Source organism: Erinaceus europaeus, chromosome 17, assembly GCF_950295315.1.
Source record: "Erinaceus europaeus chromosome 17, mEriEur2.1, whole genome shotgun sequence".
NCBI classification, from domain to species: domain Eukaryota; kingdom Metazoa; phylum Chordata; class Mammalia; order Eulipotyphla; family Erinaceidae; genus Erinaceus; species Erinaceus europaeus.
In genome coordinates, this window is record NC_080178.1 from 28285969 (window position 1) to 28310994 (window position 25026).

The following is a 25026-nucleotide window of genomic DNA, read 5'->3' on the forward strand; positions in this document are numbered from 1 at the left end:
AAGAAGTTCTCTCCTAGACAGGCTGGGAGTATGGATCGACCTGCCAACACCCATGTTCAGCGGGGAAACAATTACAGAAGCTGGACCTTCCACCTTCTGCATCCCACAATGACCTTAGGTCCATACTCCCAGAGGGTTAAAGAATAGGAAAGCTATCAGGGGAGGGGATGGGATACGGAGATCTGGTTGTGGGAATTGTGTGGAGTTGTACCCCTCTTATCCTATGGTTTTGTTAATGGCTCCTCTTTTAAATAAATAAAAAGTTTAAAAAAAAAGTAAATAAAAAATATTTTACAAAGAAGTTCTCTCCTCTTGGCTTTGCACATGTTCTAGCAGCTTATTCATTCTTCTCTCAGAACCTAGAGGTTCATATATCATTTCAATCAGACCTTTCTATGTCACTTTATCAAAAAGATCTGACTTATCTAAAATAGCTTCATTTCCTCTCTATCCCTTCACCATTCTCTTGGTTTTCTTCATGCTTATCACCACCCCACCTTTGATATATTGATGTCTCTGTTTAATGTATACCTGTAAGGTCCATGACAGCAGGAAGTTATGTCTCATTTACTGCAGTAAACCAACAAATATGGCAGGTGAAGGGAGGGGAAGTGGGAATGAGGAAGGCGAGGGGTAGTTTTTACAGTCTCCACTGTGGTCTCAGGAAAGGGAGAAGGCTGTTACCAATAGCAGTTGGTTTAGCCAATCAACAGGGGGTCATGTTACCTCTTCATAAGTCTATTCAAAGGTGCTTAAACTAGTTTCCTGGCCTCTAGACTAACATCTCCCACCTATCATCCACTTGACCACTAGAGAAGTTTTTCTGAAATACAGACTGGAAGAATGATCTTCCTGAAGGACTTTTAATGGGTACTCAGTTCTTAGCCTGGTGATTAAAGCTCTCAACAATTCTAATCTGCCTTCTGTATCTTTCACTGACAGTGAATCCTTCGTTACATCCTAACCACTGTATACCATGACCACCAGGGTCACTCACCATTAAGGGGTCACGGCTGTTCCCTGGCTTTTTCACACTGAACACCCTTTTCTCTTCCTGCTGTAACATCCCACTCACCCTTCAAGGTTCAGCTGAAGCAAGCTCTCCTCTATGACTTGCCCTCCCCCAGATCCAGTTCATTATCTCTTTTTCACAGGACTTTATCCAGACTCCCACTAAGGGCACCTGCACGTCATTTTTCACTTTGGTTACTAACCCCTCTGTCTCTCCACAGATATTCTTGAAGTCAGGAATTCACTGTAAGCCTTTATGTAGCCATCCCAAAGTCTATCGAAGTACTCTGTTTATAGTGAAATCTAAGAGGCTGAGAAACAGTTCAGTGGGAAAGCACATAGCTTACCATGCATGAGGCCTTGGGTTTGAGCCCCAGCACCATGTGGGAGCATCATGGACAACAATAAGGGACCACAATAGAATGGTGGAGCAGTGCTATGATGTCCCTTCCTCTCTTCAAAAGAATATAAGATGAAATTTGTGCCTGGAGGCAGCTCAGTGATATCATGCACACCTGAGCCCCTGAATCCTTCATTATGGCCTCACATAAAAAGGATAAAAAGCATAGTAGGAGTTAGGGAGGATGTCTGGGGAGGACCCAGAGAGGGTGCCTCCTTTACCATGCAGGTAACCCAGGTCTGAGCCCCTGGTACACCACATGGGAGTTCTACAGCACTGGGGGAAGGGCTCTGGTGCTGTGATGTCTCCCTCTCTGTCTGAAAAAGTAGGCTCAGAAACATGAAGCTCCAGCAGCAGCAGCAACAACAACAACAACACACACACAGTTGTTGTTGTTTTTAAATATTTATTTATCCCCTTGTTGTTTTTTATTGTTGTAGTTATTGTAGTAGTAGTTGTTGTTGTTGTTAGATAGGACAGAGAGAAATGGAGAGAGGAGGGGAAGACAGAGATGGGGAGAGGAAGATAGACACCTGCAGACCTGCTTCACTGCTTGTGAAGCGACTCCCCTGCAGGTGGGGAGCTGGGGGGCTCAAACTGGGATCCTTACACCGGTTCTTGTGCTTTGTGCCACCCATGCTGAATGCACTGCACTACCGCCCGACTCCCCCACACACATGGTTTTTAAACTAAAATTATAAGTTCTTGAGAAATTGAGAAATTTCCAGGTAAAGTACAACTATACTGATAGAAGGCTCTCCTGCTAAGGTAAATTTAAACTGTAAGTATGGCATTCCAGCCACACTGGTTACAATAAGCATGACAGCAAACCTCTGCCACCATGGTAAATCTGTGCTATCAAGCTTTACAAGAAATGGCTCGCGAGAAGAAGGTGATAGGATTCTCGTTGCCTCTCTGCTCTCCTTTTCAAATACTCAAAATGAGGACGAAGGAGAACGTTTAAAGAGAACAGAGGAATTCACTTGAGGGCTTCAGCCACTCATACCATCAATTATTTCTCTCACCGACACAGAGAAGCAGAAGCTGGCAGCATGCCTACCTCTTTCTGGTTTCAGAGGATTTGGCCGTCTTGATGGTGCTTCCGTCCTGGATGATGTCCCTTTCCTGTGAGGCGGGGGCATCTCGAGCCGGGAGTGGAAGGACCACTGTTTCCTGTGTCACGGGGACGACCTCCTCATCTGCTCCTTGCTGCCCCAGATGCTGCTTGGCATAGTCGAAGCCTTGCACAGGCTGCAAAGAGGGAACAGATCTGAAGTCATTCCAAAGTGTGGGTCTAGGACAGCTTTAGGGGAAGACAGGCAGAAAAGTATATGGGATAGGTCCTAGCCTCCTGACAGCAAAAATTAACTCACATCTCCATCCTAATTTCTCTCTGAAAAAAAGCAGACTCCACGTTAATTCCACCTAGCAACAGAATTGCTACAGATAAGACTCATTTGGGCAGTGAACAGAATTAACAAGCTGTAAATATGTGTGTAAAAGCTAACTTCTGATTTTTCTCTTCGATTTATTTGTTTATTTTGGATAGAGACGGGAATTGAGAAAAACAGGGGAGATAGAAAGGAAGACAGAAATTTGCAGGGTTTTATTTTATTTTTATTTATTTAAAGCTAATTTTGCTTAAGGATTTTAGACCACTAACCTTGTTGCTAATTAGGAACCCCTTACTGATATCTTAACCTGCATGATAGCAGTCTCGAAATATTTTGTCATGCCTTGACTCCACTCTCATATAGCTTCGTGTGTAATAATTGCTGTATGACTCTCGCAAGTCACTTGAACTCTGAACCTCAATTTTCTCATGTAGAAAATCTTCTCAACCTCCACCACTAAGGTGTATGACATGGAATTACAAATTTTAGAGCAGAGGGAAAGAAATGCACTACCACATCTGAGACAGGACACTCATTAATAATAAAACAGAATTTATGTAATCATTCTTGAATCCAGGCCTTTTCCTTAAGCAGGCCAGCTCTTCCATAATTCATTACTGAGAAATTAGCATGGATTTATTACACAATGTCTGAAATTTTAAGTGAACAGGGCAGCTGTGACCAAAACCCAGCAGACATCTCTTAGTGGGGTAATAAAAATCCAAGAAGCTTGTTTACACAAGTTCTGAGAGTGTCTGTATTCTGTCTGCCTCAGAGTCCATGGGCAGAGCCCCTACACCAGCTTGCCACTCTTGTATTCTGTTTTACATGCCAAAGCAACACAATGCACATTTGAGGCAGGACACTGGTGAACCAGAGTAGTAGCTTCAGAAACAAACTGCCTGGGCTCAAATCCTAGCTCTGTCACTTATTATCTAGGTGGTCTTGGGGGAGTTCCCAAAATTCACTGTAAATCAGTTTTATCATCTGTAAAATGGAGGAAATAACAGCGTGAACAGCATAGTGGTTTTTATATGTGAGAGATACTTAGTGGCTCAGGAGGTGATGCAGTTGTTTAGAATACTAGATTTATTTATATAATTTTTTTTCTTTATTCATTAATTCATTCATCACCAGAGCACTGTTCAGTTCTGACTTACGGTGGTGCGGGGGATTGAACCTGGGTCTTTGAAGCCTAAGGCATGAGAGTCTTTTGCATAACCATTATGCTATCTCCCACACATTATAGTATTAGATTTATAAAGGTGAGGTCCTAAATTCAATCCCTGCCATCACAGGTGTCAGAGTGATACTCTAGTTCTTATTCTCTCTACACAAAAAGTAAATAAATCTTTTTTTTTAAAAGAGTGATATTTAACCCCCCATAGGGATGTCATATGGATAAAATAAACAAATTGAGCCCCCAAATTTATCTGGGTGCGGGCACATAGTACCCAACCAGCATCAGCTAATAGTGTTTGCCTTCATACTAAACCATGTTATCATGTAGGCTCTGAGTACCAGTGACAACCTTGGTGGGAAAATTTAAAAAAAAAAAAAAAAAAACCTGGGTGGCAACACATTGATAAAGTATTAGACTCTCAAGTATGAGGTCCTAAGTTCAATCCCCAGCATCAAATATGCCAGAGTGAAACATTAGTTATCTCTCTATAAAAAAAAAATAATGTAAATTATAGATTGTAAAAAGAAACACAAAGAGAGAGAAGAAGAAGAAACCGAGGCTAAAAGTTAAGCAATTTACATAGCTGGTTTATGGTGAAGCCAAGATGTGAACCCATTACTAAAAGACCCAGAGTCAGAACATTTACTCACTGCTTGATTGTTGGTATGCATGAGACCCCTTCTGTTTCATTTGGTTTAAATCCCCCCTGCTTAACACTATTCTATTTACATAACCACTTCATTCTATTTACATAACCACTGTTAACAAGCACCACCCTCCCTCCAGGGCATTGGTGGTTCAGTGATAGGATTCTCGCCTGCTCCACCCCCTCCTTGTCACACTCTGATTTTCACCAGTCACTTTTCTCTCCACCCTCTCTATGTCACTTCCTGTTTCCACCCTACTTGGCAAGTATATATAAAGACAGCATTGTGAGTTTTACTTTACCTTGAGTTTAGCTTAGCTCGGCTTATATTGGGCTGCGTCCTGAATGAATAAAGAGATACTGCCTACAGCTCAACCATGAGTCCCTGGTCATCTGTTACCCGCCCGTGAAGCCAGCCCGGTGAAAACAACATAGCCCTGCGAAAACAACACTTGATGACTCTTCCAAGGCCTCTCTTTTCCTTCTGCAGTCTGCCATCTTGGTTGGGCATCCCCTAGCTTACTTGGTTCACCTCCTATGCTGAGACTACTGATCTCTCTGTGAGGAGTTGGGGTTTCCAGTGGCTGCTAAGCTTTCCAGGGAGGTTGGACTGGCTCTTGCACTCTCCCTCTTGTGTCTCACTCTCTCTGAATTTGGCCCTTCACCTTTATACTGGGGTGAAGTTATCTTCTGGATAATTCAGGTAACTGAGTTGATGATGGGTGAGCAGGAGAGATATTAAAGAATATCAAGCTTAAAAGACACTCACTGTTATTAAGGTAAGAATAACAAGCGGTGGGGGGCCGGGTGGTGGCGCACCTAGTTAGTACACATGTCACAGTGCACAAGGACCTGGGTTCAAACCCCCAGTCCCCACCTGCAGGGGGGATGTTTTGCAATTGGTGAAGCAGGTCTGCAGGTGTCTCTCTGTTTCTCCCTCTCTGTCTCCCCTTCCTGTCTCTTATTTCTAGCTGTCTCTATTCAATAAAGATAATACAAAAAATTTTTTTAAAGAATAACAATTGGGCAAATTCAGTATTTAAAGCCTTTAACACACTGGCCAAATGCCTAAATGAGGGCATCTGGGCCTCACAACAACCCCCTTAAGTAAGCAGGGAAATTTCACAGTGTTCATATTTCCGATGAGAGAGTGAAAGCTCAGAAAGGTTCAGTAACCTGCCCAAGGTCACACAGCTAAGAGATGAGAGACTTAAAACTAGCCCCATATTCTTCTGGTACATACTGGTGGTATCTTTGGCTTGAAAACCACTTGAGATGAACTGATTTCCCACTGGACACTCACTAGTGGTCTCTGACACTATTAATACAACATCATGAAGTATCTTTAGTTACTTGACTGAATTTTGTAAAATTATTCAGCTAATATAATTTTCAATGTCAAAGGTAGACATGTTGCTTAGACCTTTTAAAAAAAATCTTGGGGGCTGGGTGGTGGTGCACCTGATTGAGTGAACATGTTACAATACAGAAGGACACAGGTTCGAGCCCCCAGAAAGCTTTACAAGTGATGAAGCAGTGCTGCAGGTGCCTCTCTGCCTCTCTTCCTTTCTCCTACCCCCTTCCCTTTCGATTTCTGGCTGTCTCTATTCAATAAATAAATATTTTAAAAAATCTCACTAGGGGCCAAGCGGTGGTGCACTGGGTTAAGTGCACATAGTACAAAGCATAAGCACCATACAAGGATCCTGGTTCAAGGCCCCAGTTCCCCACCTGTGGGAGGGGGTTCACTTTACAAGTGGTGAAGCAGGTCTGCAGGTGTTTATCTTTCCCTCTCTCTATCTTACTTTCCCCTTTCAGTTTCTCTCTATCCTATAAAAAAATGGAAAAACTGGCCACCAGGAGCAGTGGATTCGTAGTACTGACTTTACCAAGCCCCAGTGATAATCCTGGAGGTAAAAAAAAAAAAAAATCTCACTTATGTATAGTATTTATTATGTACCAAAGTATTTGTATAAATCATTTAATCCTCACAACAACCTGTAAGTGGATACTATTATCACCCCCATTTCACAGATGAGAAGATTGAGGCCCAAAGATACTAAAGGCAACTCAATCAGACAGCATTTGAAAAAACACTGGGCATCTTGAGGAGGTAACTAGTCCGTTCAGAGCAGACGGTCATGCCAACCACTGCAGGTCCTCCAGGCTCTGACCCTTATCTGGAAATGACCTTGTTTCCCCTTAAAGATGCCTGCACCAGGAAGACATTTATATAAAGCAATTATACAAAGAGGAAAACTGGAGAAAAGGCAGTGAGCGCAAGAACAGAGTGAAAAGGAATGAATTAGGAGAAAGGAGGTGACAAGAGGCATGATGCCTGGCCCTTTCTGCCTTAGCAGCTCAACATTTCATGGATACTTGCAGGCACCCAGCTGATACCCAAAGTGACAGGGTCGTGTCTTTGGTACCTCACCTCTGAAGAAGTGTGAGCAAGCATGCCCTGCTCTCGCTCCCAGGAAAACCACACTCACCTCCTCTTAGCATGTTAAGTCTATTAGTGAGTCTCGGCGAGGATGCCCAGCAATGTCCTCTGGCACTGCAGCCTGCATTCTAAAGATGCTCAGTGTCCCTGGTGACCAGGAGACCCATCCATCTGGTCTATGAGTTGGTGGCAATAGCCAACTTTTGCCTTCTTCCTGTCCTTTGACATTAAATGAATTCTGCTCACATACATGCGGGTTGTGAGAAGTGATGCAGGCAGCTCTCGTCTCCCAAACACTGCAGTGTCCCCGGGTCGCAATAGCAGAGGGACTGCAGTAAGAAAGAGGCAGTTCCACCCTGCTGCTTTCCCGTGGTGAAGGGATTTTGAATATCAGTGCGGAGGACAGACTCATTGAACGCAAACGGCACGACCACACACCAGTGAGTCTAATCCCATGGAACATAAATTTGCTTGAGCTTCCACATCAGCCAGGTAGCACTTGAAACACAAAGCACCAGGTAGGAACGCGAAAGGAGTTATGAAAGCTCACAAACATTAATCTGTCCCTACCTGGGACAGCTTCCAAGCCAGAAGGTACACTGAAACCCTGTGCTGCCCAATTCATCTGGGTGAATTAATAAAAATGTTGGCTAAAGCTGTAGCACAAAGTTGCCATTTACGACCTCGGTGTGGCATGCTCTGCATTCCTGAGCTTGGCTACAATTAGATTCTGGTAATTACTGTTATGTCTGAAAGGCTCAGCTTGTAACTAAGCTGAGGTGGAAATGAAACATCTCTTCTTGGAACCGGTTCATTGTTTTTCACTGCTTAGGTAATTACCAGCAGGCTGTGTCTGAGAAGCAGGTGCCTTTGTGTCAGTGGAAAGGGAACAACATTCCTTGGGATTTGACTTTTCACTACACAATGTGTCTTATCAACATGCAGCTTCCGAATAGGTGACTGGGCCTCACAAACAAGAAAAGTCACTCAGTTATTCTGACTGAAGTGAAGTGTGACTATCCAGAGAGAAGGAGCAAGGATGAGCTCCATGTTGTGCATCCCAAATGGACATGAAGAACGAGGAGGGAGTTTACTATTTCATTTCTGCACAGTTTGACAAAGCCCAGAAGTTCAGGGCTAAAAGAGGATGCTGTCTAACTTAAGGGTGTGGGAAGGTTAATTATGCAAAAAGAGCCCAAAGACTCAGATGTGTACTGGAGGTCACCCCTCTGCTACTAATTATGCAACTTTGAACATGTCCTGCATCTCCTTTCCTTTGGGTTTCTTAGCTGTAAAATGAAATAATCAAACCTGCCCTGGCTCTGACCTATTCACAGGGCTGTTTCGATGAGCAAATGAGATGACAGACCTGAAAGAGCCAGCAACTTGTAAGGCATTATTTAAAAGATCGCTATTACCAGTTATCTTTCCTTCAGGGACTGTCGTGAAGGGGGCTACGTGACCTGGAAATCAGCCACTGGAATTTCCTTCATCCATTCACCTCCCAGGCATCAGGGGTGGGTGGTGCAGACATGGGAGGCTGTGGAGACTGGACTGGGTTCCTGAGCGCTGGACTGGATGGAGTCCAATGCCCACCCAGCCAGGGCTCTGTCATCTCCTACGCAGGGGCAATGTTTGGGGGGGGAAAAAAAGCCACTCAGACACATGAAAGGGGGAGAATTTTTTAGTATCTCCCATTTCTCAATGAGTTCTCTGTTAGTCTTGAGAGCTGGCCTGACCATCGGTTCTATTCCTTACTGAATATGCCATTTGGAAAGAGTTAACTTCCCTATAAAAGGAAGACGAGATGATCTCTAAGGCCCCTTTTAGGTCTATTTCATTCCTAGTTTTCTATGCTTCCATTTCATTTCTTCAACTGTAAAATGATGGCCTTTCCTCAGAGAGTGGTTGTGACAAAAAGGGTTACCGTATCTAATGTGCATACAAGCACTTAAGGCACAGAGTGAGCGTCCAATACATTAGCTATGGCACCCTTGTTATAAAACTAAAGGGAGACATTCCCTTTGAAAATGAGGATCCATGAGAATGTTTCTGAAGGTATTTTTTAGTGGCCCCAAGAGCCACTAGGGGAAAGGCAGGAAGAATCCCTGCACCTCTCCCCACCCCACCCCATGCTCCCCAATACCTTTGCTCTCTGAGGCAGGTTCATCACAGTGTCTGGTTTAAAGTCGTTCTTGTTCTTCCGGCAGAGCACAGCAGTGATGATGATGATGATGACCGTGACCACAGCGATGGGTGCCAGCACTGCAGCGATGATCCACAGGTTGTTGGGTGGGTTCTTCACTACAGCTGTGGGGAAGAGCCAGTGGGATTCATGTGACAGGAGGAAGGGGAAAGCCACCTCTCAGGCCCAACCCCAACTCATGAGGAGGTTTGAGTACAGGAAGGCTCTGGCTTGATACAAGTGACTCAAGAAGTCTGTGGATGTTTTCTCATTTGGGAAAAAAAAAAAAGTGACATCAAGGAGCCACCAGGTCCCAGATGCCAGCATGATGCCGACCAGACTTCCCTGGTCTGACGACCCCACCAATGTGTCCTGGAGCTCCGCTTCCCCAGAGACCCACCCTACTAGAGAAAGAGAGAGGCAGGCTGGGAGTATAGATTGACCACTCAACGCCCATGTTCAGTGGGGAAGCAATTACAGAAGCCAGACCTTCCACCTTCTGCAACCCACAACAACCCTGGGTCCATGCTCCCAGAGGGATAGAGAATGGGAAAGCTATCAGGGGAGGGGATGGGATAAGGAGATCGGGTGGTGGGAACTGTGTGGAGTTGTACCCCTCCTACCCTATGGTTTTGTTCATGTCTCTTTTCTTAAATAAAAAAAGAAAAGGAAAGAAAAGGAAAAAATGGAATTATCCCATTTGGAACACAGTCTGGAGATTTCTCAGAACACCAAAAAAGGACCTACCCTGTGACCCAGCAATTTCTCTCCTAGGGATTTACCCAAAGGAAACATAAACACCTATAATATCTCTGTATACCTATGTTCATAGCAGCACAATTTGCAATAGCTAAAAACCTGGATGCAACCTAGGTGTCCAACAACTAAAAAAAATATGATGTTTACAGGGTAAACTATTACTTGGCTGTTAAAAATGATAAAGTTGTCTCCTTTGCATCATTTTGAATGGAACTTGAAGACATCCTGTTAAATGAAATAAGCCAAAATAGGAAAGACAACTACTGAATGATCTCTCTTATAAGCAGGACTTGATAGATAAGGACAGAGAAGGAGAACACAAAGTGAAACATGGACTGGGAACAGTATCTTGCATCAAAGCAAAGAACTCTGGGGAATGAGGGGGAGGGAGGGGCAGAAGAGAACTTTGGGTCCCTAGTGTATAATGAAACTGTACCCATGTGTCAATGATTCTGTAAATCATTAACCCCCAGCCCCCAATAAAAATGGAGGAAAAAAAGATTTTTTTACAATCAACAATGTTTATACACCATTCCCATATTAAGGAGCTACTCTCTTCCTTGATCTTTCTGGTCCTTCGGCCAGCCATGATATCATGTCCCCAGATAATAATTAGGATCCACCTGCATATCAGATTTCAGGCTGAGGCAAAAAACAAAACAAACAAAAAAAAAAAACTAGTATAGCCACATAACCTTTGGAATATAACTAAAATATGCCTACTAGCTATCTACAAAACGGAGACATCCCCCCACAAACACACTCTGCATCTGCACTATTCCAGCCTTTAGGTCCATGATTGGTCAACAATTTGTTTGGCTTTGTATGTTAACTCTCTGTTTAACCACCAGGTTCCAGATGCTAGCATGATGCCGACCAGACTTCCCTGGACAGACAACCCTACCAATATGTCCTGGAACTCCACTTCCCCAGAGCCCTGCCCCACTAGGAAAAGAGAGAGACAGGCTGGAGCAATGAAGTCACACATGCAAGAGGCCCCAGCTCCAACAAAAAAGATTCCACTGGCAAATACCACCTGGGGAAGGTCTGCAAACCAGTTCATTTTTTCCCTTGGTGCCAGTCACCCCCTGATTTCAGGGGGTACCTCGTTAGCCAGGATCTGCCTCTCCCCAGGAGGTACTTGGTTCTGGAATCCAATTCATACAAAAGAACTGCCTTCCCACTGCTTTTTATCAATTGGTGATTAATCACATTATTAACTTCTGAAAACAGCTCATTAGATAATGTGCTTCTGTTGACATTAAACATTTAATTGCTACTGCTTTTAGCATTTCTGTATTTATATATGTGAGTTTCGTGCCATTAACATTTTTTGAAGCTCACAGCTTCTGTGGAAAACATCAATATGCCTCTTTCTGGCTATTTTCTTTCTGGTGAAGAAAAATACACAGTGTGTCAGAACATCACACCATAAAAAAAGTTTAGGTGTGCACAGATACATATATTGTTCATACTTATTCATCAGCAATTAGATACTTTTTCAGTGGCAAGAACGAAAACTTTACATGTGTTCTATTTTTACTCTGATAATTTGTCTGTTTACTTATTTATTTTGGCATGGCCCTTTCTTGCCACTGTATGTAAAATTTCTCTGCCTCTACTTAAATAACAAAGAGAATAAATTTAACTTATAAACATTAATAAAGTCACTCAGCGGCCAAAGTGGTAGTAAAGTCAGATTCACTGAAGTCATCCAAGCCCAATACATTGGGATAATCAGCTAAAACTGCCAAGTCATGTACAGACACCTCTGTATGTGGATGGTTATTTAATTTGCAAAAATTGTAGTATAAGGAAACTAGGAGAAGACCTGTTCTGAGCTTTCACTGTGTGTTGGGCACCGTGAGAAACTCATTGCCTGCTATTCTTTTTTTTTAAATATTCATTTATTTATTCCATTTTGTTGCCCTTGTTTTCTTGGTAGTTATTATTGTTGTTGTTATTGATGTTGTTGTTGTTGGATAGGACAGAGAAAAATGAAGAGAGGAGCGGAAGACAGAGAGGGGGAAAGAAAGACAGACACTTGCAGACCTGCTTCACTGCTTGTGAAACGACTCCCCTGCAGGTGGGGAGCCGGGGGCTTGAACTGGGATCCTTACACCCATCCTTGCGCTTTGTGCCACCTGTGCTTAACCGCTGCGCTACCGCCCCACTCCCCTGTCACCTGCTATTCCTAGCCCCAACTGCAGACATGTAGATTAAGCCCTCAGGAGGTCAGACATTTTTATAAAGTTGCATCTCTGAAATACACAGTTAAAGTCAGTGTGCATACACTGGGCGGCTCATCAGAAAGGACTATGTCAAAGGGTCCACAGAATCTAGGCTCAGCTTAAATGCTTCTCAGGTGAAGCAACAGCTCAGAGGAGGAGGAAACCTCTCTCCCAGGTGTTTTTGAGACTGTCAGCACATCAGCGCCCATAACTGGTGTGAGTTCAGACTAGAGCGCCAACACCATGTAGGAGATTATACAGCAACAGAAATTATACAGAGATTATACAGAGGAAGCCAGGTGTTGTGGTGTTCACCCTGCCCCCCCCCCCCACCTCATTGCTGTCTTTCTGTCTGAATGAAACAGTGGCCCAGAGCAGTGAAATCACACATGTGAAAGGCCTGAGTTCCACAGGGGGAAAAAAAGTTGCTAAAGAAATAAATTAGTTTCACCAAAAAGTCTCTTGCTTTCTTGAAATGGATTTTCTTAAATTGTGACCAGGGTTATCGCTAGGACTCCGTTGCTCCTGGTGACCTTTTATCTATTTGGTTTTAATATATTTATATTATTTTTATTCATATTTCTTTTATTTATATTTTATTTATTATTCTTTTTCCTTTTTGATAGAGGCAGAGAAATTGAGAGGGGAGGAGAAGAGAGAGAGAGAGGGGAGGGAGGCAGAGAGAGACCTGCAACACTGCTTTGCCATTTGTAAAATGTCCCCCCACCCTACCCCTGCAGTTCAAGACCAGGAGCCTGAACCGGGTCCTTGTGAATGGTACCATGTGAGCTCTACCAGGTATGCCATCACCAGGTCTTCTAAATGTCATTTTTTGAGATGAAAGTCTAATGGCCACCTCCTGCTCTCTGGTCTGCATTTGCACAGGGGACAGATACCCCTAGGCCCTCAGTTATCTAACTACTCTGCAGGACCTCTTATTCCAGATGCTACAAATGCTGCAGGTGGAAACCTCCATCCGGAATGCAGCTGCTATAGAAGTCATTGCCTCCCGTTACCCAGAGGTAACAGACCAAGTGGACAACTGCACACTCCTTTGCAGAGCCCTGCATACTGACACCTGTGGGACACAGAGAATGCCAACAGCATCCCTCTAGAGAGACTTGGTGTTTATTCAGCACTGTGACTCTTTTCAGAGTACTGGCTTCAGGTTCACGTTACAGTCTGATTTCAAGGCTATTAGGAGATTGGGGTTGAATGTCTATCTATTTCTTTTTCCCACAGGCCTTGGTTTCCTCTTCATCTACCCCAGGGATGGAGGCGTTTCCCAGGGTCTCATATTTTCTCCAGGGGTTTCTTTCCTTAATACAACTACTTCATCCTTAAAATCTATACTGTGACCTCTAGCCTCTCTCCAGAGAGCCAGCCTGAGTCCCCAACGCCATCCTTCAATATTCCATCAACACACCTGGAAACACATCCAGCAACTTGTCTTAGCTCATTATCTTACCTTACACTCAACATGATCCAAAATGAATAGATTACCTTCTCCCTTCTGAAAATGTGTCTCCTTTCTGTTTTCATTAACAGCACCCTACTCTTTGAACTATATGGTTCTTGTCTTTCAAATCACCCTTCCTTCTTTGTTCTCCCCTCTCTAGTTCTTTTTGCCTTACAGAAGAGACACTCAGCTACCACTTAATAAGAACTTGATAGGTGTCCCAAGATTGTACTAAGTCCTACACATTCCACAATGATCTCTTTCAATTCTCCAAATAGTTCTGTGAGGTTGTTGTTTTGTTTTGTTTGTTTGTTTTGTTTTTCACATGATCATTTTACAGGTGAGGAAAAGGAAGGTCAGAGGGGATCATTAATTTACCTCTAAACTCCACAGCTAGAAAGTGGGAGACATGGGGCATGAATTCAAGCTTATCTTACAGCCATAGCTCTGTGGTGTCCTCCAACCGTGTGCCCCATTCAGAGACATTTAACAAAGAGGAACCCTTTGCCATCACAAGAAGAGAGCCAGACAGCAGCCAGAGTTGGATAGTCAAATATGGATAAGATGAAATACCTCCAGGGCCAGGCGATGGCACACCTGGTTAAGTGCACACATTACAGTGCACAAGGACCCAGGTTCAAGTCCCTGGTCCCCATCTTCAGGGGGAAAGCTTCATGAGTGCTGAAGCAGGGCTGCAGATGTCTCTCTCCCTCTCTATCTCTCCCTCCCTCTCAATATCTCTGTCTCTATCCAACAATAAATTAATTTTTTAAAAAAGATGCAATACCTCCTCTCAAGAAAAAGAGAGAACTCTTTATTATGATAATGTCAATGGAAACCTCTAGAGTTGAGAAAATGGAGGGGGGGGAGTGTGCCTTGGAGGTCAAAGGTTTCAGAAAAATAAGGGGTATGAAGAATGACTCCTCTGTTGGTATGTTTCTAAATTCTGCTTTTAAAACCCCTTCTGTTACATTGCTTAAAGTTGTGGTCTATTTACATGGTCATTCTGTTACATTGGTTTAATCCTCACTCCCCCTGCCTCTGGGACATTGGTTTGGCCCTGGCTCCTCCTGCCTCTGGGACATTTGGTTTAGTCCTTGCTGGTTGGCGCTTCTTTCTCACCCCACCTCCCTCGCCCCCTATCGTATGTATTTCCTTGGTTCCTGACTCTTCCACAGGAGGAAAGAGATGCAGGACAGAATTGGGTTGTGATTAGATTAGATTAGTTTGTTGAACCACTTCCCCGCTCATGAATAAAGATTGAACTGTGTTCTCAGCTCAGCCATGAGTCTCTGGTCGTCTCTGTCTCCCGCCCACGAAGCCAGCCTGGCAAAATGACAAAAACCTATATCGTGCAGGCTCCCCAAACAGCTCCAGAGCCAGTGGTAGGAGGGCGAGGAGGGGAGAGTGAGAGCAGGTTGCCATCAGCGTAGGTGTGTGTGTGTTTGCACAGGTGCGCGCGCAGCACACTTACAGATGGAAACAGGGAGGACCAAGTTTGTTCAAAGAAAAAAGTTGAAGAACAAGAGGTTTGGAGTGACTCACAACACAATCTGAATGAAAGCTCTCTGAATCACAGCCAAGCTTCGGTTATGTCCAGATAAGTTTTAGATTCCCATTTATAAAAGGTTCTATGTGCCTTTTAATCTGATCTGACCACTCTCTCTCCCGCCCAGATTCTCAGTCCTTCCTCTGTTCCCGATCAACCTTCATCAGCAAGGTTCTCCATACCTCAACCTCTTCTCTGAACACTCCATTCACCTCCTGTCTACACAATCCAGCCCTGTATTTTCTTCCCTTCCTAAAAACAAGGCCTGGAGTAGAAGTAAGGGGGGGGTGTCACAGAACTGAAAGGTCAGAGAAGAGGATGGGGTGGGCCAGGAGATGTGATGGCAAGGAAAGGAAGAAGACACTGAGCAAAGGGAAAATCTCCATTAAATGGTGGGGTGCTAGTTGGGGGTCCAGAGATGACTGCTGGGGGGGGGAGAGGCCAGGATCTAGAATTAAAAAGAAAACAGAGGAAATGGTCTGGGAATAGCAACAAGCAACAAGCAGGAGGGAAACCCGGTGGTCTTATGCTATTCCGCTAGTTGGTCTGCTCCTCCATTCTCAGTGCCTACTGCTATAACCACTCTCAAATCCCCTCAGAGGCAACGTCAACTTCTGCGAGCAATTTTACTTCATTCTGTCCCCCAACCCTGAGTAGAGACATCAGAGGAAACATCCTCAAACTTTGATTAGCAGTGGAGGGGAGGGATGGGATGAAGAATTCTGATGTTGGGAATTGGGTGAAGTTGTACCCCTCTTATCCTATGGTTTAGTCAATGTTTCCTTTTTATAAATAAAAAATTAAAGAAATTATGTTAAGTGAGCTAAGTCAGAAAGATAAAGACGAGTATGGGATGATCCCACTCATAAACAGAAGTTGAGAAAGAAGAACAGAAAGGGAAATTCAAAGCAGGAGTTGACTGAATTTGGAGTAGGGCACCAAAGAAAAAACCCTGGGTGGAGGGTGAGGGTGAATGTTCAGCTTCATGGGGGGGGGGGGAGAGGGGGGGGGACACTGTCTTTTGGTGGTGGGAATGGTGTTTATGTATACTACTATCAACTTGCAAAAATAAAGAAAGAAAATTAAAAAAAGAAAAAATAATAATAACAGAGGGGACGTCCATGCTACTCCAAAGTAGGGTCAAGAGTTAGATCTGTCAGCACCCATATTCAGTGGGGAAGCAATTCCAGAATCCAGACCTTCCACCTTCCGCATCCCACAATGACCTTGGGTCCATACTCCCAGAGGGTTAAAGAGTAGGAAAGCTATCAGGGGAGAGGATGGGATACGGAGTTCTGGTGGTGGGAACTGTGTGGAGTTGTATCCTCTTATCCTATGGTTTTGTCAATGTTTCCTTTTTATAAATAAAATTTAAAAAGAAAAAAAAGTGCCCTCTGCTTCCCTTCTGATGCTAATGATGACATGTCCCTGCTCCTTGCTGAGTCTGAGCCCTCCACTGGTGTGCCTCCCAGCACGACTTAAGAACTTCGCTAGGCTGGGGAGACAGTATAGTTGTTATTTAAAAGATTTTCATGCCTGGGGCTCTGAGGTGCCAGGTTCAATCCCTAGCACCACCATAAATCAGAGCCCAGCAGTGCTCTGGTGAGAAGAAAAAAGAAAAAGCAAACATTTCACACCTCCAGTTCTTGGCCCTCTCTCTTCTGCACTATCCATTTCTTTTACTATAGTCACCTGATTTCTCCCACATACCCTACCAGCAAATGCTCCATTCCTCTTTAATCCTTTCGCTATCACTACCCTCACTCTCTCTTTAGTCCACTCCAGTCAAGCTGCTTCCATCATCTTTTCCCTGAAACCACTGCTACTAAGATCATCAACTTCCATTTCACCAAATTCTGGTCAACCTCTGCATAGTACTTCCTCTCTTAAAAAAAAAAAAAAAAAAAAAGACATTGGCAAGATTCATCAGAAGATTCACCTCCTTTACATATTGCAGGGGCCCAGATGCTTCTGGGTTCCTTCCCATCACCTCCATGCCCCTTGCTGGTTCAGTCTCCTTCCTCCTGTTCCCAGCTAACTACAGGGCTGATCTGGTTAATTTTGCCTATCCCCTTAGCTCTAAACATCACCCACATAGATGACTTCTAAGTTTCTATATCCTGAGCTCTATGTAAATGCTTAATAGATGCCAACCTATCATGTTGGAAGTCAAACATTCTCACTCTAGGTATCATAAGCCTTTTTTCTTTCCCACCTTCTGCATCAGCAACTAGTGCTCAGCAAACCCCCGGAAGTCCCCTTCACTACTTCTGGCCACACACAGAATCCACTGTCATACCCCATCAGCTCTGTCATTCTTTAACTCTAAAGTTAAAAGAATGAAAACATCAGCTTGAGAGCAGTGGAACTGTGCATGCACAGGTCCATGTGCCATTAAAAGAAAACACATGGCGGGGGTGGGAGGCGAGGCAGTGGTACACCGAGTTGAGTGCACACACTACCATGCATGAGGACCTGGGTTCCCTATTTGCAGGGGGGGAAGTTTCACAAGCAGTGAAACAGGTCTGCAGGTGTCTCTCCCTCTCTCTGTGTGTGTCTATCTCCCCTTCCCCTCTCAATTTCTTTTCTTTTTCTTCTTCTCCTCCTTCTTCTTCCTCTTCTTCCACTTCTTCCTCTTCCTCTTTCTTTTTTTTAAAAAATATTTATTTATTTATTCCCTTTTGTTGCCCTTGTTGTTTTTTATTGTTGTAGTCATTTCTGGATAGGACAGAGAGAAATGGAGAGAAGAAGGGAAGACAGAGAGAGGGAGAGAAAGATAGACACCTGCAGACCTGCTTCACTGCTTGTGAAGCAACCCCCCTGAAGATGGGGAGCCGGGGGTTCAAACCGGATCCTTGTGCCAGTCCTTGAGTTTTGCGCCATCTGTACTTAACTCGCTGCACTACCGCTCGACTTCCCCTCCTCCTCTTTCTTTTTCTTCTTCAGAGCACTGTTGAACTATGTGTTATACTGGTATAAAAAAATCAATTCTGGGGGGCCAGGTGGTGGCGCACGCACCAGGTTAAGTGCACACATTACAGTGCGCAAGGACCTAGGCTCAAACCCCTGGTTCCCACCTGCAGGGGGAAAGCTTCACAAGTGGTGAAGCTGTGCTGCAGGTGTTTCTCTGTTTCTCTCCCTTTCTACCTCCCCCTCCCCTCTCAATTTCCCTGTCTCTATCCAATAATAAATAAATAAAATAAAAATAGAAGATTTAAAAAAAATTTTTTTAAATCAATTCTGGGACTTTGGAGCCTTTGACACCAAAGTCTTTTTGCATAACCATTGTGCTATCTCTCCCAGCCACCCCTCTCAATTTCAATCCTATTTAGTAAAAGAAAGGGGTAAGGGGATAAATAGCATAATGGTTATGCAAAGAGACTCTCTTGCCTGAGGGTTAGAAGTCCCAGGTTCAATCCCCCACCAGATGGCTGCTGGGGAGTGGTGGATTTGTAGTGCCGGCGACCTTCCTGTGGTGCATCCCGTGAGTACCCATTCATTGGGGAAACTGACGATCCTTCCTAGCCGACTGAATCCACATGGATCCCAGTCACTTTCAAAGCCAGCAACAAGCAGCTCAACCTGACGCTGTTGACTGGCTACGGAAGAAGGGCAAACGCTAGAAGAAGAAGTGCAGGCAATGAATCCCAGTGATAACCAGGTTGTAAATAAAAAAATAAATAAATGGAGAAGGAAAAGAGGTGACTGCCCCCTGCACACACACACACACACACACACACACACACACACACACACACGTTTGAATATCCTAAAATTTGAAGTCAGACAGATCCAGAACCATACCTTGGTAACCTAAACAGTAGTTCTGTCAATGATGTGCCTTGGCTTCTTATCTAAAATCTGGAGCTGAATTGAGTTATCCGTGAGAGGACAAAGTGAGAAAAACTTTGTAAAGAAGTAAGCATATTGGTTCAGGGAGTGGCACATACAGTACAAATACTACCATGTGCAAGGACCCAGGTTCAAGCCTCTGGTCCTCACCTGCAAGGGGGAAGCTTCACAAATGGTAAAGCAGTGCTGTAGGTGTCATTCTCTCCCTCTTATCTCCCCTTCCCCTCTCAGTTTCCCTGTCCTATCAAATAAAAGAATTTAAAAAATAAAGGAAAAAAATGGCTGCTGGGAGCTGTGGATTCATCGTGCAGGCACCGAGCTGAGCAATAACCTTGGTGGCAATAATTAAAAAAATAAATTAAATAAAATATAAAAAATAAGTATAATTACTGTTATAAGGCAGGAGAAGTCACTTAAAGATGGAGTTAGCATTTAAATTTTTTTCAGATTTTTTTTTTAATATTTATTCTCTTTTGTTGCCCTTGTTGTTTTATTATTGTTGTTGTTGTTGGATAGGACAGAGAGAAATGAAAATAGGAGGGGAAGACAGAGAGGGAGAGAGAAAGATAGACACCTGCAGACCTGCTTCACTGCTTGTGAAGTGACTCCCTGGCATGTGGGGAGCCAAGGGCTCGAACCAGGATCCTTACGCAGATCCTTGTGCTTTGTGCCATGTGTGGTTAACCTGCTACACTACTGACTCCCTAAAAAATATTTTTATTTATTATTGGATAGAGATAGAGAGAAATGGGGAGGTAGAAAGAGAGAAAAAAAATAGAGAGATGCCTACATCCCTGCTTCCCTACACATGAAGCTTTCCCCCTGCAGGTGGGGACCAGGGACTTGAACCTGGGTCCTTGTGAACTGTAATGTGTATGCTTAACCAGGTGTGCCACCACTTGGCCTCCTGGATTTATCATTTTCAATACACATTCTTTAGGGCGGGAGAGATAGCTTAGCAAGTAGGACACATGTCTTGCCATGCATGCCTACTCCAGACTCAAATCCTGGCATCACATGGGAGTTACTATGGCACTGGAGTGAACCCCAGTCTGTGGTGTCTCTCCCATGCTATCTGAATGGGGGGGGGGGGGAAATGACCCAAAGCAGTGAAATTGCAAAAAGAAGAAAAAAAAAGGCTCTGTTCATTCTTTCTAGATGCTCCTTAAGAGCAAATTCTCTTTCTTTCAACCTTTTATCCACATCCTCTTTGAAGCAAATCCTCACAACCTATTCCTTTATGTCTATAATAACTCCTTTTCTTTTCTACTCCTGAAAGACAGGGACAAGATCTACTTCTCATGTCCTCCAACACCAAACATCTCATGTAGGAGTCTATAAATGCTTACTGAATCAAATGAACTTTCAGTCCACAACAGATAAATATAATCTCAGCTCTGGTGATTTTTTCCAGCTATTCAGCAGACTATATAGAGAAGTAAATGTGGATAGGACTTGAAGTCAAAGAGACATCATTATCATCCTAACAAACAAAATACAGCCCTTATCCAAATCTTACTGCTTTAAATAACAGCCAATTCCTGAGCCTTCTAGAACAGAAATACACTAGTTCTGAGTCCACTGACATGAGTTTGGGGAATCGCTCTGATCTGGCAGGATGCATTTTACGGCATTAGTGATAAAGACTGTCCCCTTACGGTCAGCTTGCAGAAGGACGACGTGATGTAAGGTCAAGGCCATCCTTTGGGAGTCAATGGTGCTGAGGATCTTGGCAGCTGCAGTCCCCAGCAAAGGTTTCCCGTTGTACAAGGTATAGTAAGTCAGCTCCGCTGGGTCCTTGGGTCCTGGCACCCGCTGCATCTTCACCATCTTTCAGAAAAAAAGAGAAAGGTCATGTTTCCAGGGCATCTTGCATTGGTCCTGCTATCCCCCCAGGGTGATCAGCAGCCTCCTTTTCCCGAGTGCTGAAGTAGAGTAACTGTGGGCTAAGTGGTCCACAATGTATTAATTTCAGACATCAATTTTTGTGTACCTTTCCGTCACTAACGTCTCAAGGAGCCCTGCTGTCACTAGGGGGAGAGGAAGAGAAGGAAAAAAAGGTTTTGAAAATACGAACATCTGGAGAGAACAGGTTAAGGCTGGAGAAGAAATCATGGAAATGGTGAAGTTTCCTAGCCTCCGGAGAACTCTGGCCTCATTTGAAAATAGGCCTTCACATTAATTCAGGGCATACTGAGTGACTCTCAAACAAGATTTCTGAATTCAAATTATTATAACCGCCAGAGAGGAAAAAACAAACAAACTTAAAGGCCTGTAATTCGAACTGATTCTGATAAAAGCAGTGTATGGAAAAATCAAAGGTTTTTTTTTTAACCCCCAAGTAGCCTTTGTTGTTTTTTTCTCACTGAGTAAGTTACACATATTCACAAAATAAAATTCAAAAACACAGGAAAGAAAGAAACTAAAAAACAACCTGTAATCTGTCCACTGCAATCTAACCATTACTATTATTTTGAAATATTTGCTTCTTTGTTTTTTCAAGCAAAACTATTATATTCCATTTTACATACATACTGTCTATATAGTGTCAGGTCATGCTATCTTTATTTACATCATTAAATGGCATTGTGTATAATAAGAACATAAACAGTAGGGGCCAGGCAGTGACACACCTGGTTAAGAGCACACATTACAGTGCGCCTACAGGGGGTGTTTTATAACTGGTGAAGCAGGGCTGCAGGTGTCTCTCTGTTTCTTTCCCTCTCTATCTCCCCTTGCCTCTCAATTTCCCTGTCTCTTTCCAGTAATAAATAAATAAAAATATTTTAAGAAGAACATAAATAATAATTTCTACATAGCATTCCAATATACGCCTAATAAGCTTATTTAGCAAATCTCTTGTATTAAACACATACATGATTACTAATTTATCAGTATTACATATAACAACTGAAAATCATTATTTTTTAAATATTTGTTTATTTTATTTTCCCTTTTGTTGCCCTTGTTGTTTTATTGTTGTTGTAGTTATTATTGATGTTGTCGTTGTTGGATAGGACAGAGAAATGGAGAGAGATGGGGAAGGCAGAGAGGGGGAGAGAAAGATAGACACCTGCAGACCTGCTTCACCACCTGTGAAGCGGGAGCTGGGGGCTCAAACCAGAATTCTTATGCTGGTCCTTGGGCTTGGTGCCATGAGTGCTTAACCCACTGCGCTACTGCCCAACCCCTGACTCACTATTAATGTACTTTAAAACATAAACTGTCCTACATACTGTTGTCTGTCTCATCAGTTTAACCCTTCCTTCATCTTTTAGCATTTGGGATACTACAAACTTGTTACTATTATCATTAACAACTGATAAACTGGTTGTATTTAGTAGTTTTTTCCAAAGTATATATTTGAGATTATGAATTTCATAAGCTATTATATTACAAATATTGTTTATCACTGCATTGCTCAAACAACAGAAACAAATTGAAAACTCAAATGAATTGTGGTATATTTACACAATGAAATATTATATAGCATATGTGAATGATATACTACATAGTATAACAGTATGAGTGAAACAAAAGCCTAACATTGAACAAATGAAAAAGCCAGATTATGATATTCGAAACCAGGCAAAACTATGTGATATACTGTCTAAAGACATACATATGAATTGTAAAATCTATACAGAAAATATTTGTTAAATCACTAACAATTTTTTTTATAAAGGAAAATTAATGGGGGGTGCAGGAGGTAGTGCACTGGGTTAAGCACACATAGTATGAAATACAAGGATCCCAGTTCGAGCCCACGCTCCCCACCTGCAGGGAGGTCACTTCAAAGGCGATGAAGCAGGTCTGCTGGTGTCTATCTTTCTCCCTCTCTATCTTCCCCTGTCCTCTCAATTTCTCTCTTTCCTATCAAAAAAAAAAAAAAGATGAAAAAAAATGGCCACAGGAGCCATAGATTTGTAGTGCATACACAGAGCCCCAATGATAACCCATAGTGGTAAAAAAAAAAAAAAAAAAAAAAAAAAAAAAAAAAAAAAAACAGGCATGCTTTAATACAAAACTTGGAAGTGTATTTGTATAATATAAGGGAAGAAGTCAGTATAATCAGAAAAGACTCAAAGTTTTTGAGGTAAGACAAGGGTAATGTTCTTACCTCTGGGACTGTGAGTTCATTTTGTTAAGTGTTCTTAAATTTTTATTTTTAAGCATTTGTATGCATGTTATATATAACGATTAGATAATACTAAACCCAAGTCAAAGTTAATTTTTAGGGCTTTGGATATAGCTCAACAGTTAGACCATGTCTCACATATATAAGGATGTGAATTCAGTGTAGATAAAAAGATCTGGGGCTGGAGAGTTAGCATAATTATTATGCAAAAGACCCTCACGTCTGAGGCTCTGAAGTCCCAGGTTAAATCCCCAGCACCATCATAAGACAGATCAGAGCCGAACAGTGCTCTGGTCTTAGTATCTCTTCTTCTCTTCCTTTCTCTCTCCCTTTCTCCATCTCTCTTGTTAAAATAAAATTTTAAAAAGCATCTAACCAGATTGCTCCCCACCTGCAGTGGGGACACTTCAGGAACAGTGAAGCAGGTCTGCAGGTGTCTATCTCTCTCCTCTCTATCTCTTCCCCTCTCAATTTCTCTCTTTCCTAATGAATAAAAAATAGAAAGAGAGGGCCAGGCGGTAGCTCTGTGGGTTAAGTGCACATGGTGCAAAGCGCAGGAACTGGCAGAAGGATCCCAGTTCGAGCCCCTGGCTCCCCACCTGCAAGAGGGTTGCCTCACAAGCAGTGAAGCAGGTCTGCAGGTGTCTTTCTCACCCCCTCTCTGTCTTCCCCTTCTCTCTCCATTTCTCTCTGTCCTATCCAATAACAATGACATCAATAACAACAATAATAATAATGACAACAATGATAAACAACAAGGGCAACAAAAAGGGAAAAATAAGCTTCAGGAGCACTGAGCCCCAGAGTTAATCCTGGAAGAAGAAAGAAAGAAAGAAAGAAAGAAAGAAAGAAAGAAAGAAAGAAAGAAAAAATCTAACCAGATTGTGAGAACTACTGTGGGAGGCTTGCAGGGGGAAAGAGTTTTGGTGGAGATGACTTACACTGGCCTTGTATGGCTGTGAAATTAGACCCTTGAAATCTTAAAAATTTGTAAAACTGTTAAAACACTGGGGAAAAAAGGAGAAAAATATTCTAACCAGAAAAGATACCTAAGCAGCTAAAACATATAAAAATATCTAATAGGAAATTCAAATTAAGTACGTTAGACACTGATTAAGAACAGTTAAAGTGGGGGCAGGCAGTAGCACAGCAGGTTAAGCGCATGTGGCACAAAGCGCAAGGACCAGCATAAGGATCCCAGTTCAAGTCCCCAGCTCTCCACCTGTGGGGGAGTCGCTTCACAGGTGGTGAAGCTGGTCTGCAAGTGTCTATCTTTCTCTATCTTTCTCTATCTTTCTCTATCTTTCTCTATCTTTCTCTCCCTCTCTCTCTTCCCCTCTGTGGAACTATGTGAAAGCCTGGTAGAGCTTAGGGGAGCTCTCCCATCCTTGCGATGGAGGTCTGGGAAGACACCCCACTTGTCAGTCTCTCCCTTCTAGGGATGGAGCTAAGAGGGAAATGCTTTCCATGACTCAGTTTCCTCTTGTTAGTCTCTCAAAGCTTCACAAAAGCCTGCAACCTCTCTCACTTAGTTCACTCCCCTGCTAGCAGACCAAATGGCTGCCTGCTTATAAGTTCACTTAGAGTTCACTATGTTCACTATAAGTTCACCACCCTTTGATCATACACATAAGCATACTCCATCATAAGCCTTGCCAGTACCCTGGCAGTGAGACTCCACACTTTATTTCCTTGTCTTTGATGTTTATTATTTACATCAAGCTTTGCCCTTCTCTGCTTTATCTCACCTTACTGGTTTAACCACTATGTTTTTCT

General features: G+C 43.0%; 1 protein-coding gene across 3 annotated transcripts in view; it reads right to left on the bottom strand.

The window, feature by feature from the left end:
* The window catches only part of KIAA1549L (KIAA1549 like), a 414360-nt gene that overhangs the window by 96933 nt on the left and 292401 nt on the right, over positions 1–25026 (bottom strand). For all 3 annotated transcript variants that reach the window (XM_060176625.1, XM_060176624.1, XM_060176622.1), the window contains exons 10-12: positions 20771–20942; positions 9224–9387; positions 2472–2662 (exon numbers count right to left, since the gene is read on the bottom strand). In XM_060176625.1, coding sequence (XP_060032608.1) covers positions 2472–2662; positions 9224–9387; positions 20771–20942 — 527 coding nt within the window. The remainder of the gene's footprint in view (positions 1–2471; positions 2663–9223; positions 9388–20770; positions 20943–25026) is intronic.